This window comes from Oryctolagus cuniculus, chromosome 13 (assembly GCF_964237555.1).
Source record: "Oryctolagus cuniculus chromosome 13, mOryCun1.1, whole genome shotgun sequence".
Classification (NCBI taxonomy): Eukaryota; Metazoa; Chordata; class Mammalia; order Lagomorpha; family Leporidae; genus Oryctolagus; species Oryctolagus cuniculus.
Window position 1 is genome coordinate 20,473,956 of NC_091444.1, and position 13,874 is coordinate 20,487,829.

The 13,874-nt window shown below is 43.2% G+C and overlaps 1 protein-coding gene across 11 annotated transcripts in view; it reads right to left on the bottom strand.

The window, feature by feature from the left end:
* RBBP5 (RB binding protein 5, histone lysine methyltransferase complex subunit) overlaps nt 1-13,874 on the bottom strand; it is a 37,958-nt gene that overhangs the window by 15,794 nt on the left and 8,290 nt on the right. For 9 of the 11 annotated variants that reach the window (XR_011381368.1, XR_011381367.1, XR_011381366.1 and 6 more), the window contains exons 2-5: nt 10,238-10,263; nt 8,493-8,665; nt 3,882-4,022; nt 2,278-2,440 (exon numbers count right to left, since the gene is read on the bottom strand). Coding sequence is in view for 8 of the 11 variants with exons in the window: in XM_002717447.5 (XP_002717493.1) it covers nt 2,278-2,440; nt 3,882-4,022; nt 8,493-8,665; nt 10,238-10,263 (503 nt within the window). In the remaining 3 variants the exon portion in view is untranslated. The remainder of the gene's footprint in view (nt 1-2,277; nt 2,441-3,881; nt 4,023-8,492; nt 8,666-10,237; nt 10,264-13,874) is intronic. The other 2 variants (XM_070055178.1, XM_051821208.2) reach the window with 1 other exon arrangement.

Sequence of the window (13,874 nt, forward strand, 5' to 3'; positions counted from 1 at the left end):
ACAAATGTGATGCACACATACAACCGAACCTTGAACAAGAGAGTAATTCTGATGCTGCTACAACATAGGTCAACCTTGAGGACATTATGCTAAGTGAAATAAGCCTGTCTCACAGAACACACACTTAGGCTTCTGCTTATATGAGGTACCTAGGATAGACAAGTTCACAGAGACAGAAAGTGGAACGGTGGTTTCAGGGGTTAGAGAAGAGCAGGGAATGGGAAATTACTAGTTAATGAGTACACAGCTCCAGTCTGGCAAGATAAAGAATTCTGGAGACGCACAATTGTAATGGTGGCACATCAATGTATTTACCATCACTGTACAGCTAAAGAGGGTAAATGGTCACACTTACGTTATATGTACCTTACAGCAATTTTGTAATGTCAATTTCTAAATCAGCCCATGTGACCTAGTTCAAAAATTCAATAATATGAGACTAGTCCTGTGGCATAGTGGGTTAAGCCAGTGCTTATGGCACTGCCATCCCATATGGGCACTGGTTCGAGTCCCGGCTGTTCCACTTTTTTTTTTTTTTTTTTAAGATTTATTTTATTTATTTGAAAGAGAAACAGAGAGAGGTAGAGCCAAATGACCGCAACAGCCAGAGCTAAGCTGATGCGAAGCCAGGAGCTTCCAATGGGTCTCTCCCACAGATGCAGGGGCCCAGGCACTTGGGCCATAGCAGAGAGCTGGATCGGAAGTGCAACAGCTGGGACTTGAAGCGGTGCCCATAAGGGACGCTGGCACTCAGGCTGGGGCTTTAACCAGCTAAGCCACAGCACTGGCCCCTGTTCCACTTCTAATCCAGCTCCCTGCTGATGCTCCTGGGACAGCAGAGGAAGATGGCCCAAGCTCCTGGGCCCCTGCACTCACATGGGAGACCTGGAAGAAGCTCCTGGCTTCCAGATCAGCTCTGCTCTGGCCTTCATGACCACTTAGGGGAGTGAACTAACAGATGGAAGATATATTTCTCTGTCATACTCCCTCTGTGACTCTGACTTTCAAATAAATAAATAAATCTAAAAAAAATTAATAATAACCAACGTGCATAATAGAACCACAAATTCTAAGTATAGAAAGAACTTTAAAGCTTGCCCAACCTCTTTTTCCAGAGAAGCACCTTTTACGATGTATCCCAGACACAAGAATCTACATCTTCCCAACATTCCAAAAGGTAGGGCAGGAGTTTAACAGGAAGAAAGAGGGTATGGAGGCCTCAGTACTACAGGACAAGCTTGGCTAATTACATACAGCCCTATAAAAATACATAGTAAGACATTTTCATCAGCAGAGTTCCAGATGATAATATGATTTAAATTTAATTAAATAATTTTTCAGGGGCCATCACTATGATGTAGCACGTAAAGCTGCCGCCTGCAATACTGGCATCCCAGTTCAAGACCCGGCAGCTCTACTTCTGATCCAGCTCCCTGCTATGGCCTAGGAAAGCAGTAGAAGACAGCCCAAGTGCTTGGGCCCCTGCACCCACGTGGGAGACCCAGAGGAAGCTCCTGACTCCGGATCAGCACAGCTCCAGCCGTTGCAACCAACTGGGGAGTGAACCAGCGGATGGAAAACTTCTCTCTCTCCCTCTCTCTCTGCCTCGTCTTTCTGTGTGTAACTCTTTCAAATAAATAAATGAATCTTTAAAAAAAAAGTAATTTTACAATTTAGTGTCAGCCTTTCATTACCAAAATCCAGTAAAGGCCTTTCCATCCTTTTCCAGGTCCAAGAATCTCTGACCATTCTAAATCCAAATACCAGCAATCATGATGGCAAGAGAAAAACAGGGTACAATCAGCTACAAGTAGGAGCCACATTTAGTCCAGTTGTAAAGAAATTCAGAAAGGAGAATAAGGAAGCATGAAATGAATCAACGCCCAAGATGCCTGATCGTGGGCCTGGCACTGGTGTAGTGGTTAAGCCACCACCTATAACACCAGCATCCAACATGGGTGCCAGTTTGTGTCCCAGCTGCTCTGCTTCTGATGGGACTCCCTGCTAATGCACCTGGGAAAGCAGCAGAAGATGGCCCAAGTGCTTGGGCCCTGCCACCTGGAGACCCAGATGGCTTCCAGGCTCCTGGCTTCAGCTGGCTCTAGCCTAGCTGCATCTGTTTTAACCATCTGGGGAATGAACTAGCAAATGGAAGATTTCTCTATCTCTACCTCTTGCTCTGTAACTCTGCCTTTCAGATAAATAAATAAATTCATCTTTAAATTAAAAAAAAAAGTGTTACCCATGTTTCACCACCCTCCAGGTTTCCAGGCTTACCTTGCCTTTTGCATTTCCTGTATAGATATATTCTCCTCGCCTATCAAAAGATGCCACCACGTTCAAATCGGAGTCATCGTCTACCGGCAGAACGACATGTTTGGAATCTGAAAGGGTCAACATGACAGGAGCAGATTTCATGGGACACACGAGAACCTTGTTCCTGTTTAAAAATATGAATGGTATATTGGCTGTTGCTTTGACACTGGCAGACTGATTCCCTGTCCTCATCCCTGATCCCTGTCCTCTACCCTCATCAGCTCTCTCAGTTCAGACAGATTTGAAGTAATGAAAACAATAAATCTACCTGTCTAGTAACAGGGGAAAGACTGAGTAAAATTATGGGGTCCCACCTTAACAAAGTAATAACTAAAATACATACGGAGACGCAGCAAACTAGCAATGCTAAAACACGAAAGTAAAACAGCAAACTACTGATCCCAAAGGTGGTAAAAAAAAAAAAAAAAAAAAAGGCCTGCTTATGCACTCTAATACATATTGTGCTATGAGGCACTACATAACAAACTTTATCCTTAAAGGAAACTTGACTAAGAGAGAACCCAGAGAAATGAAAATAGTTGCATGGTAATGATGGTGAGTAACTTCCTCTTTTTTTTTTGTTTTATAAAGATTTTATTTATTGATTTGAGAGGCAGAGTTATAGACACTGAGAAGGAGAGACAGAAAGAAAGGTCTTCCTTCCTCTGGTTCACTCCCCAAAAGCCTGGAACAGTCAGAGCTACATTGATCCAAAGCCAGGAGCTTCTTCCTGGTCTCCCACATGGCTGCAGGGGCCCAAGCACTTGGGCCATCTTCTACTGCTTTCTCAGGCCATGGCAGAAAGCTGGATTGGAAGAGGAGCAGCCAGGACTCGAACTGGCACCCATATGGTATGCTGGCACCACAGGCAGAGGATTAAACTACTGCGCCACAGTGCCAGCCCCAGTAACTTCCTCTTAAATGTAGTTTTAATATTGAGCTTTTGAGTTTTAATGAGTAGGGGAAACCCTACTAAAGAAAATTCAAATAATCAAGGCTGAAAAGTTCCAGTTATTATATTTATTCCCACCTTTGCCGATCCCAAAAGTCTTAATACTGTCAGTTTTTAATAATACAACACTCTCCTTCAAATGTATTCAGTAAAAACCAACCTAGACAGAAAGATTATTTTATGTAGAAGATTTGAATAGATGTTTGCATTTGTCTCCTAAGAAATTAAATGGGGCAGGCATGTGGCAGAGCTGCTGGCATCCCATATACGACTACCAGTCTAAGGCTCAGCAACTCCGTTTCCAATCCAGTTCCCTGCTCGGGTGTCTGGGAAGCAGCAGATAATGGCTAAAGTGCTTGGGTCCCTGCCACCCACGTGGGTGACCCAGATGGAGTTCCAGGCCACTGGCTTCAGCCTGGCCCAGATGTGGCTGTTGCAGGCATTAGGGGAGTGAACCAGTAGATGAAAATCTGTCAGTCATTCTGCCTTCCAAATGAATAAAATAGAAATCTTCTGTAAAAACAACTTAAATGGAAACTGTCATGAGACTAGAGCTAGCTCATTCAGTTAGACCCCCCCACCCCAGGAAAGGAACAGCTTAGATTAAACCTACTGATCTCGTGGATGATACTGGACTTTTAAGATGGGTGAAGGAAACCGGAATCTCTGGTCGCAGTCGCCTGAAAGAACATCCCACTGTGACACTATATTATCGGTGGAAGCACTGACAAGCTTATGCCCATCTCGACTCCAGCTAGGAAGAAAAAAGAGCAAGTATCTAAGTTAACATATATAATATTTTATATTCATCTAAGTTAAAATACATCCTTTTAACTTAGTGGTAAAGTATACCACTCTTTCAAGAAATTTTTTTCTTATTAACAACTGTACATATTTTTGGGCCATAGTCTGACATTTTAACATATGCACACAACAGGTACTGATCGAGTGAGTGTGATCATTTCCATGAAGTGCTTGACATGACTTTAACATTGGAGTCCTGGAGCCACCCTTCTCTACTTGCTCGTGAACGACCTCATAGGTTATTATGAACTAGAGTCACCCCATACGCCAGGTGATTCCTCTAACCCAACTCTGATGTGGTACCTGTACCCAAACTCCCTCTATTTCCCTGCCTCTTCCAGCCTGCAGTAACCACCATGCTGTGTTCAGACGGAGTTGTGGTTTTTAGCTCCTACATACAAGGGAAACCAGGTTTTGTGACTGGCTTATTTCACATAACATGATATGCTTCAGGTCTATCCATTTTGCTGCAAATGACAGGATTTCATTCTTCATCATGGTTGCATGGTACAGTCCACTGTGTAGGCACTCCACTTTCTGTACCTAGTTAGCTGATGGTGAACAGCTCCCTGCTTCCGTGCCCTGGCTACTGTGAACAGTGTTGTGATCAGCACGGTGGAGCAGGGCTCTCTGATGATTTCATGGCTTTCAGATAAACACCCAGGAGGGGGATTGATGGATCACCTGACAGTTCTATCACCAGATTTTTAACGTATCTCCATACAATTTTTAGTGGTTGCACTAATTTAAATTCCCACCAGCAGTGTATAAAAGTTCCCCTGTCTCCATATCCTCACCAGCATTTACTTTTTTTTTTTTTTTTTTTTTTTTAACAACAGCCATTCCAACAGCAGTAGCATGATATCTTGTTGTGGTTTTGATTTGCATTTTCCTGAGGGTTAGTGATACTGAGCAGTTTTTCACATATTTGTCAGCCATTTGTATTTTTTCATTTAATAAATGTCTATTCAGGCCCTTCGCCCACTTCTTGACTGGACTAGGTTTTAGTCTTTTGAGTTCCTTATAAAGTCTGGATATGAATCTTTTGTCGGGAGGGTAGCTAGCTTGCAAATATTTTCTCACATTGCAGTGCCTGGCTCTCCATTATATTGATAGTTTCCTTTGCCACACAGAAGCTTCTGAGTTTGACATAAATAACAAATTCAAACATCTAAAATCATTTGGCCCTTAGGTATTGTGTATATGTGTTTTTTTTTTTTTTTAAGGAACTGAAAGGTGCGGAATATCTGAAACTTCTGAAGTTGTCCCAGAAGTAGGACCATCACAGTGTGAATAAAACAAACAAAAACGATAAGGATCTGTTATTTGAAGAATTAAGAAAGAATCCCTCCTACCAAGTACAGCTCAACACCCTGGACACCACATAGAAAACAAGCAGACTCTCAAAGGTGGTCACTGACTAGAAACTATAACCCCTGAGGATGACATCATGAGCTCTTTGGATTTTTCACCTCTCCTATCATGGACTGAGTGACGGAGACGTCAACAACCCAGCGAGGTCAATGAGCACTGGCAAAAACCCCAAGAGCCTGGCTTCTTCAGCTCAAAGGACTCAATCCCTCTGGACAGGCACAGGGTCGGCCAGCACGGCCCGGGCGAGCCCAGACATCCACTCTCAGCAGGTCTAAACAGTCACCAGCCCCCATCCCTGGACTATGTCAGAGAAGGCCTGCACCACCCTCAGCAGGAGGAGGCCCCATCACCAGCGCTGGTGAAGACCACATGAGGAGAACCAACAAGGTATTTCTATCCTTCCAAGACGGGCTGGGGTCAGCAGAGACCTGCTCAGAGCCTCACCTGCCCATCAACAATAATGAGGCTAAGTGAGGACCCCCAACTGCTATAACAAAACGGCAATCTCCCTTCCCCCACTGCTGCAGCACCTGAGCCTGCTCACACACAAGATCTACAACTTCACAATATCCAAAATGCTCAGACTGCAACTGCAACTGAAAAAAATTACTTGTCAATCTAAGAACAAATAAAATCTGAACTTTAGTAAGAAAAGTCAATAGATATTAACACAGAAATGGTAAAGATGTCAGAATTACCTGACATGACTTCAGTGCAGTCATAACAAATTCTTCAATGAGCAATTACTAACATGGCTGAAACAAACAGAAAACTGGAAAGTCTCATCAAAGAAACAGAAGAAATAAAATAGACCCCAATAGGGATTTTGGAACTGAAAAACACTCAATTTAATAACTGAAATTAGAAACTCAGTAGATTCAGCCACCAATGGAAAAGAGAGAGGGAGGGAAGGAGGGAGGGAGAGGGAGAGAGGGAGGGAGAGAGAGAAGAGAGAGAAGAGAGAGAGAGGGAGAGGAAGGGAGGAGAGAGAGGGAGAGGGAGGGAGGGAGGGAGAGAGAAGGGAGAGAGAAGAGAGAGAGAGGGAGAGAGAGGGAGGGGGAGGGAGAGGGAGGGAGGGAGGGAAAAGAATTCATAAACTGGGGCTGGCGCTGTGGTAAGCTAAGTTTCTGCCTGTGGTGCCAGCATCCCAAATGGGCACCGGCTCAAGTCCCGGCTGCTCTACTTCCCATCCAACTCTCTGCTATGGCCTGAAAAAGCAGTGGAGAATGGCCCAAGTGCTTGGGCCCCTACACCCACATGGGAGACCCAGAAGAAACTCTGGCTCCTGGCTTCAAATCCATCCAACTCTGACTGTTGCAGCCATCTGGGGAGTGAACCAGTGGATGAAAAGACCTCTCTGTCTTTTCCTCTCTGTCTGTAACTCTGCCTCTCACATATACAATCTTTAAAAAAAATTCATAAGCTAGAAGATGGAATGATAAAAATTACCCAGTCTGAACAGAGAGAAAATAGATCTAAAAGACAAACTGAACAGCATAAGGGACCTGTAAGACAGTAACGAAAGACCTAAGATCCATATCATCAGAGTCCTGGAATGAAAGAATAAAGACAGCGATGCTTAAGTAGCTGAGAAAATAATGGATGCTATTTTCCCAAATTTAGTAAAAGAAAATCTTCAGATTCAAAATTTGAGCAACTGTCAAACATGATGGGCTCAAAGAAATCCACTCCCAGATACCCAAACTTCTTAAAAACCAACGACAAAGAAAAAAATATTGAAAGTAGCAAAACTGTTCTCCTTACTTATAGGGAAAAAACAATTTGAGTAAGAGCAGATTTCTCATTGGAAACCATGAAGGCCAGAAGGAAGTGGCATGACATCTTTCAAGTGCTAAAAACTGTCAACCTAGGAAGAACAGGAAAATTAAATCATGACATCTGTTGCCAGGAGACCTATCCTAAAAGAATGGTTAAAGAAAGCTTTCGGGGCCAGCGCTGTGGCATAGTGGGTAAAGCCGCCGCTTGCAGTCCCAGCATCCCATATGGGCGCTGGTTCGAGTAGGAGACAGTGTGATTACAAACCTACAGAAACTTATCAAGATATTTACAGTAATAACATCTGAGTGGTATTATAACTAAGGAAAATTAGTTCTTTGTGTTAGTTTTCATAATTTCCTAAAATGAGAATACATTGCTATGTAATAAAAATATATTCATGTATTTTTGATAGGAATTCTAAAATTAGATTATGATGGTTGCATGACTCTGAATATATATAAACAACTGAATTCTACACTTCAGCTGGGTGAATTGCTATTAAAAATATGTGTCTATTTAAATCTTTGTTGCAAAAACACAACAGTAAGAAAGAAACACAAAGAACCTGGAAGGGAGCCAGTGCTACCATTTTGCATGTTAGAGAAAAGCTGTGAGAGGCCAAACCTAGACAGGGATTCAGGACTCTTCCCCATCTTGCCTTTACACCATCACTGCTGCTTCCATTTAAACCAGAGGAAATAGCTGCACGGTAAGTAACCAGATCTGATGAGGCGCCTCTTTTTGATCCCAAGTTCATTAAAAAAAAAAAAAAAAAAAAAAAAAAAGCCCCACAATACAAAACTTCTGATGTGAACAAAGCAGTTTCAAACAGAAGTAAAATCAATAGACATATATCTGAGTAGATTTCAGCTTTATAACCTTAATCACTATGTTACATTAAAGGACTAGGCATGCTTATCGTCACTAAAATTGATGGAATTCAAGAATCTGCACAAGGCTGGACAAGCCAACCATCCCATCAATATTGCAATTACACTACAGCTGCAATCTTTAAATATCTCATTTCAGAACTGCAATATAAGACAACGCCTGGTACAGATCCACATTACAGCAAACTCCTTCCTACAAAGGTGTTTCAAGGACACCATGGTTTAGTCAGGATCTACATAAACTATGAGAAATTACCAATGGCTAAGTATTCAAAATTCTGAATTTAAAAAGAGCTACCTGAACTGGCAAATATACAGGCACCATTCTTCCCCCTAATTTAACCTACATTTCTCATACTAGTTTAAAATATCCTTACCATAAGGAACAGACTGGATGGATGTGTGCACTAATTATTTTAGCAATGCCTCTCGTCAAGAAATCCCAGATGACAATTCGGCCATCGTTACAGCCAACTGCGAGCAGTGTGCCCCACCTGTTAAAGGTGCACGTCAGGGCCATGCTGATACAATCCAAAGTCCCATCAGCTTCCTAAAAATGAAAAAAAATACACAGACAGTAATACTAGGTATCCAAATGATCTCTTTAAGGTTCTCTTAACACTTCTCTTGAATTTCAACTACAATACATACTAAAATAATCTCTGTGTGTCTTATACCTATTAGATGAGCCAGAATGAAGAAGTATTTATAAAAGCTAAACAAGAATTTCTGGAAACTGAGAAGGTGTTGTGGTACAGTGGGTTAAGCCACCACTTGGATGCCTGCATCCATAGAAGAGTGCCTGATTGAGTCCTGGCTCCTCCACTTCCAATCCAGCTTCCAGCTAATGTGCCTGGGAGGCAAAGGGCGATGGGCCAAGTATTTGGGTCCTTGCCACCCACATGAGAAACCCAGAAAGAGCTCCCGGCTTCAGCCTGGGGCAGCCCTTGCTGTTTTAGGTATTTGGGGAACAAACCAGTGGATGGAAGATCTTTCTCTTTCTGTTCTCTTTCTGTGTGTGTGTGTGTGTGTGTGTGTGTGTGTGTGTGTGTGAGAGAGAGAGAGAGAGAGAGAGAGAGAAATTGACTCTGCTTTTCAAATAAAGAGGATTTTTGGAAATGGATGTGCTCAATCTCTTATCACTGTAACTTTGTACAGACTTCCTAAGGGCAAACAGGTAGAGTCAAAGCCATCAGCCCAGTAATCAAAGCTCTGAGAATTTATTCTTAAAAAAAAAAATCATAACAAAAAATCATGGAATAATCTACACAAATAATATTAATCAATATAACGCCTTTTAAAATAACAACAATGACTATACAGGAATATATTCCAATTATTAATAAAATATTTTTGTGTTTTAAAGGTAAGGTACACTGGGGCTGGGGCTGTGGCATAGTAGGTTAAGCTTATCCCTGTGGCGCCAGCATCCCACATGGGCTCCTCCACTTCTGATCCAGCTACCTGCTGATGGCCTGGGAAAGCAGTCACTGGGCCCTTACATCTGCATGGGAGACCCAAAAGAAACTCCTGGCTCCTGGTTGTGGATTGGCCTAGCTCCAGCCACTGCAACTATTTGGGGAGTGAACCAGCAGATGGAAGACCTCCCTGTCTGTAACTCTGCCTCTCAAGTAAATAAATAAATCTTTTTTTTTTTTTTTAAAAAGGCTATAGCAGAGCTGGATCAGAAGTGGAGCAGCCGGGTCTCAAACTGGCGCCCATAAGGGATGCCAGCACTGCAGGCAACAGTTTTACCCACTACACCACAGCTCCGGCCCCAATAAATAAATAAATCTTAAAAAAAAATGTAAGGTACACTTATGCATATTATTACTATGGAAAAACATTGATCAAAACTAGAAAAGGACAGAGGGAAAAATAATCTCTGTACAGGTGACGGTACTATCTCAAAACTGTACATTGACAACAGCATTATGAGATTTCCAGCAACACACCTATTTACTTCCCCCAGCTCAAAATTATTTAGTTCCTTTCCAGAGCAGATTTATCACACTCAAGGCTTCTTTGTCAAAAAACAAGAATCAAAAAGCGATTTCTGTTCAAACACAAACACTGGATAGTTTACCTTGTTTCCAAAATCACGACAAAACTAGTCTCTTACCTCTGGATAGTTCTGCCCAAAGGACTCTGCAACAAAGAAAGAGAAGAGTTGATAGAGACATGCCACACGGCGCGGATGGACAGCGCCGGGACAGCGCCCAGCAGGCGCTGCAAATGGAGCAGGGCTCCACAGGGTCAGACCATTTTCATTACCACACCAGGATGGCATCTGCCTTTTTTCTCATCCCATAAACACACTGACAAGACAATATGACCTGTGGTACTGTCACAGAGCAGAAGCAGGGCAGATCTGAGAACCTACCCAATTTCTCTTTAACAAACACTGAAGAGAGTTGTAAAAATATAAAACAGTCATTCTTCTACATATTTTGCTTTCAAAATCAAAATAACTACATGTAAAAACACATAATGAGGGCTGGCACCATGGCTCACTTGGTTAATCCTCCACCTGCGGCGCCGGCATCCCATATGGGAGCAGGGTTCTAGTCCTGTTGCTCCTCTTCCAGTCCAGCTCTCTGCTGTGGCCCAGGAAGGCAGTAGAGGATGGGCCAGGTGCTTGGGCCCCTGCCCCGGCATGGGAGACCAGGAGGAAGCACCTGGCTCCTGGCTTCCGATCAGCACGGAGTGCCGGCCATAGCGGCCATTTGGGGAGTGAACCAGTGTAAGGAAGACCTTTCTCTCTCTCTCTCTCACTGTCTAACTCTATCTGTCAAATAAACACACACACACACACACACACACACACAAAGAGTTAGATTTATTGATTTTACGGGTTATTTTAAAATAAGCCTTAGGGGCAGGCACTTGACACAGCAGTTAAGTTGCCCCCACATGAGTGCCTGGCTGGAGTCCAGGTCACTCCGTTTCTGATCCATCTTCCTGCTAATGTGCACCTGGGAGGCAGCAGGTGATGGCTCAAGTCCTTGGGTTCCTGCCCCCACCATGGGAAAACCAGATGAAGCTTCAGATTCCCAGTTTCGATATGGCCCAGCCCTGGCTATCACAAGTTCTGTGGGAAGTGAACCAGAGGATGGAAGATCTTTGTCTCTTAAAAAAAAAAAAAAAAATACAGTAAATAAAATAAGCTTGAAAAATACCTCAGTTTTCAGGGCCAGTGTTGTGGCACAGCAGGTTAAACTATCGCCTGCAAGGCCAACGTCTCACATGCACACCAGTTTGAGTTCTAGCTGCTCCACTTCTGATCTGGATCCCTGCTAATGTGCCCGGGAAAGCAGCAGAGCACAGCCCACGTGCTTGGGCCCCTAAATGCACGTGGGAGACCTGGATGAAGCCTCTGGCTTCGGCCTAGCTCAACCCTGGCCGTTGCAGCCATCTGGGGAGTGAACCAGTGGATGGAAGATACTTCTCTCTATAACCCTGCCTTTCAAATAAAATAAATCTTAAAAAAAAAAAAAAAATCTCAGCTTTAACTTCCACACTGGTAACCATCAGGAGATATAACCCACAAGAAGAAAAGTTCTCTGGGGCTCCTCAATTTCTTGGGATCACTTGAGATCAGAAAGTTTGAGAACTGCTGACATAGGCAGGTCTAGCCAGTCTTTTCCTTTTCTTTGGGCATTTCAGTTTATCTCCGTATTTACTAAAAAGAAGACCAAGGAAAGGCAAGAATGCAATCAACCAATTAAATTATCTTAAGTCCCAACTATTCTCTAAAAACTCTATTAATACAGCAGCCAACCAGCAACAATTGCCACCCTTCCCAATACAGTGCCCTCCCCTTTCCTGCAATCTGGTTACCCACGGGCCAACAATATGAAACAGAAAAATTCCAGAAATGAATGATTTTAAGTTTCAAGTTGCACACCATTCTGAGTAGCATGATGAAATCTCACCCCAACCCACACTGTACTTCCAAGAAGTGAATCACCCTTGCGTCCAGCATAGCCATGAGGTGTACACTAGGGGCCCATCAGTCACTTAGTACCATCTCAATTTCCAGGTCACCTGTCACGGTACTGCAGTGAGTGTGCTCAAGCAACCCCAAAGCCTCATTACCATGTATGCATATTCAGGAGACAGCATACTGCATGTGGGGTTTGGTTCTGTACATTCAGGCATCTACGGGGATCTTGGAAAACAGCTCCAGTGGAAAGGGGGGGGCTCCTATATTAGCATTTAGGTTGTAACATCATCTGGCAGTTTTCTATACTTATTTCCTAAGCCAGGAACACTTTGGTACAGACATCCCTGAATGCATTTCCTATACTAAATGAGGCCTTGGAATATTAGTAACAATCACCTTGAGCTAAAAGACGGCTTCACGACGGTGTCTGCCACAAGTTTCATTTTAGCAGCAGCACCATCTGTCAGCGTTTATTTATATAATTACATAAACATTTTATTACACTGGGTTTTAAAACTATACTCTGGGAACTACAGGCCCAAAAAAAGGTATTTTACATACTGGGTGTCCAAATAAGAGTTCATCTTAGAAGAAGCTTGAAAACCAGCTTTATTAGACTTTGCCCTTCATAAAAATTAATGCAGGGGCAGGTGTTGTGGTGTAGCAGGTTAAGCTGCCACCTGCAATGTTGGTATCTTATATGGGTGCCAGTTCATATAAGTGGCTGCTCCACTTCCAATCCAGCTCCCTGTTAATGTGCCTGGGAAAGCAGTGGAAGATGTCCCAATTGCTTGGGCCCCTGCCACCCATGTGGGAGGCTGGATGGAGCTCCAGGCTCCTGGCTTCAGCCTGGCCCGGCCCCAGATTGTTGCAGCCATCCGGTGAGTGCACCAGGGGATGCAAGATACCTCTCTCTGTGTGTCTAACTCTTTCAAAGAAATAAATCTTTAAAAAAAAAAAAAATAGAAAACCAAAAAGTGAAAGCGTTAAAACTAATCAAAAAAGGATCTGTATTTAAGAAAAATGAAAATAAAGGTAAATAAGTGACAGAGAAGGTAAATATTTTGATCTATTTTCTTTCAAACTTAAGGTGGCTGAATGCATAAAATTATCCAAAAAGAGAATAACAGAAATTGCTGAAACTGTATCAAGATGGGTTTTTATGAGTGGTGGACACTTGGCACAGAGGTAAGACACCACTTAAGATGCCTGCATCCCATATCAGAGTGCCTGGGTTTGAGTCCTGATGGAGTCTCATGGAATCTATTCCTGATTCCACCTTTCTGCTAATGTGCACCCCAGCAGGCAGTAGGTAAAGGCTGAAGTATTTGGGTCCCTACCACCGCTGTGGGAGAACCGGAGTTCCTGGCTCCTGGCCTTGGCCTGGCCCAGCCCTATGTGTTGTGGGCACTGGGGAGTGAATCAGCAGATGGGAGACCTCTTTCTCTCCTTCATTCTTTTTTTTTTTTTTTTTTTTTAAGATTTATTTATTTATTTGAAAGAGTTACACAGAAAGAGAAGGAAAAGCAGAGAGAGAGAGGTCCTCCATCTGCTGACTCACTCCCCAGCTGACTGCACCAGCCAGAGCTGGGCTGTTCTGAAGCCAGGAGCCAGGAGCCTCCTCTCAATCTCCCATGCGGGTACAGGGGCCCAAGGACTTGGGCCATCTTCTATTGCTTTCCCAGGTCATAGCAGAGATTGGATCAGAAGAGGGGCAGCCGGGACTCAAACCGGCGCCCATATGGGATACTGGCACTGCAGGCAGTGGCTCATAAAATAAGTAAATAAATTCCAGGTAAAATAAGTAAATAAA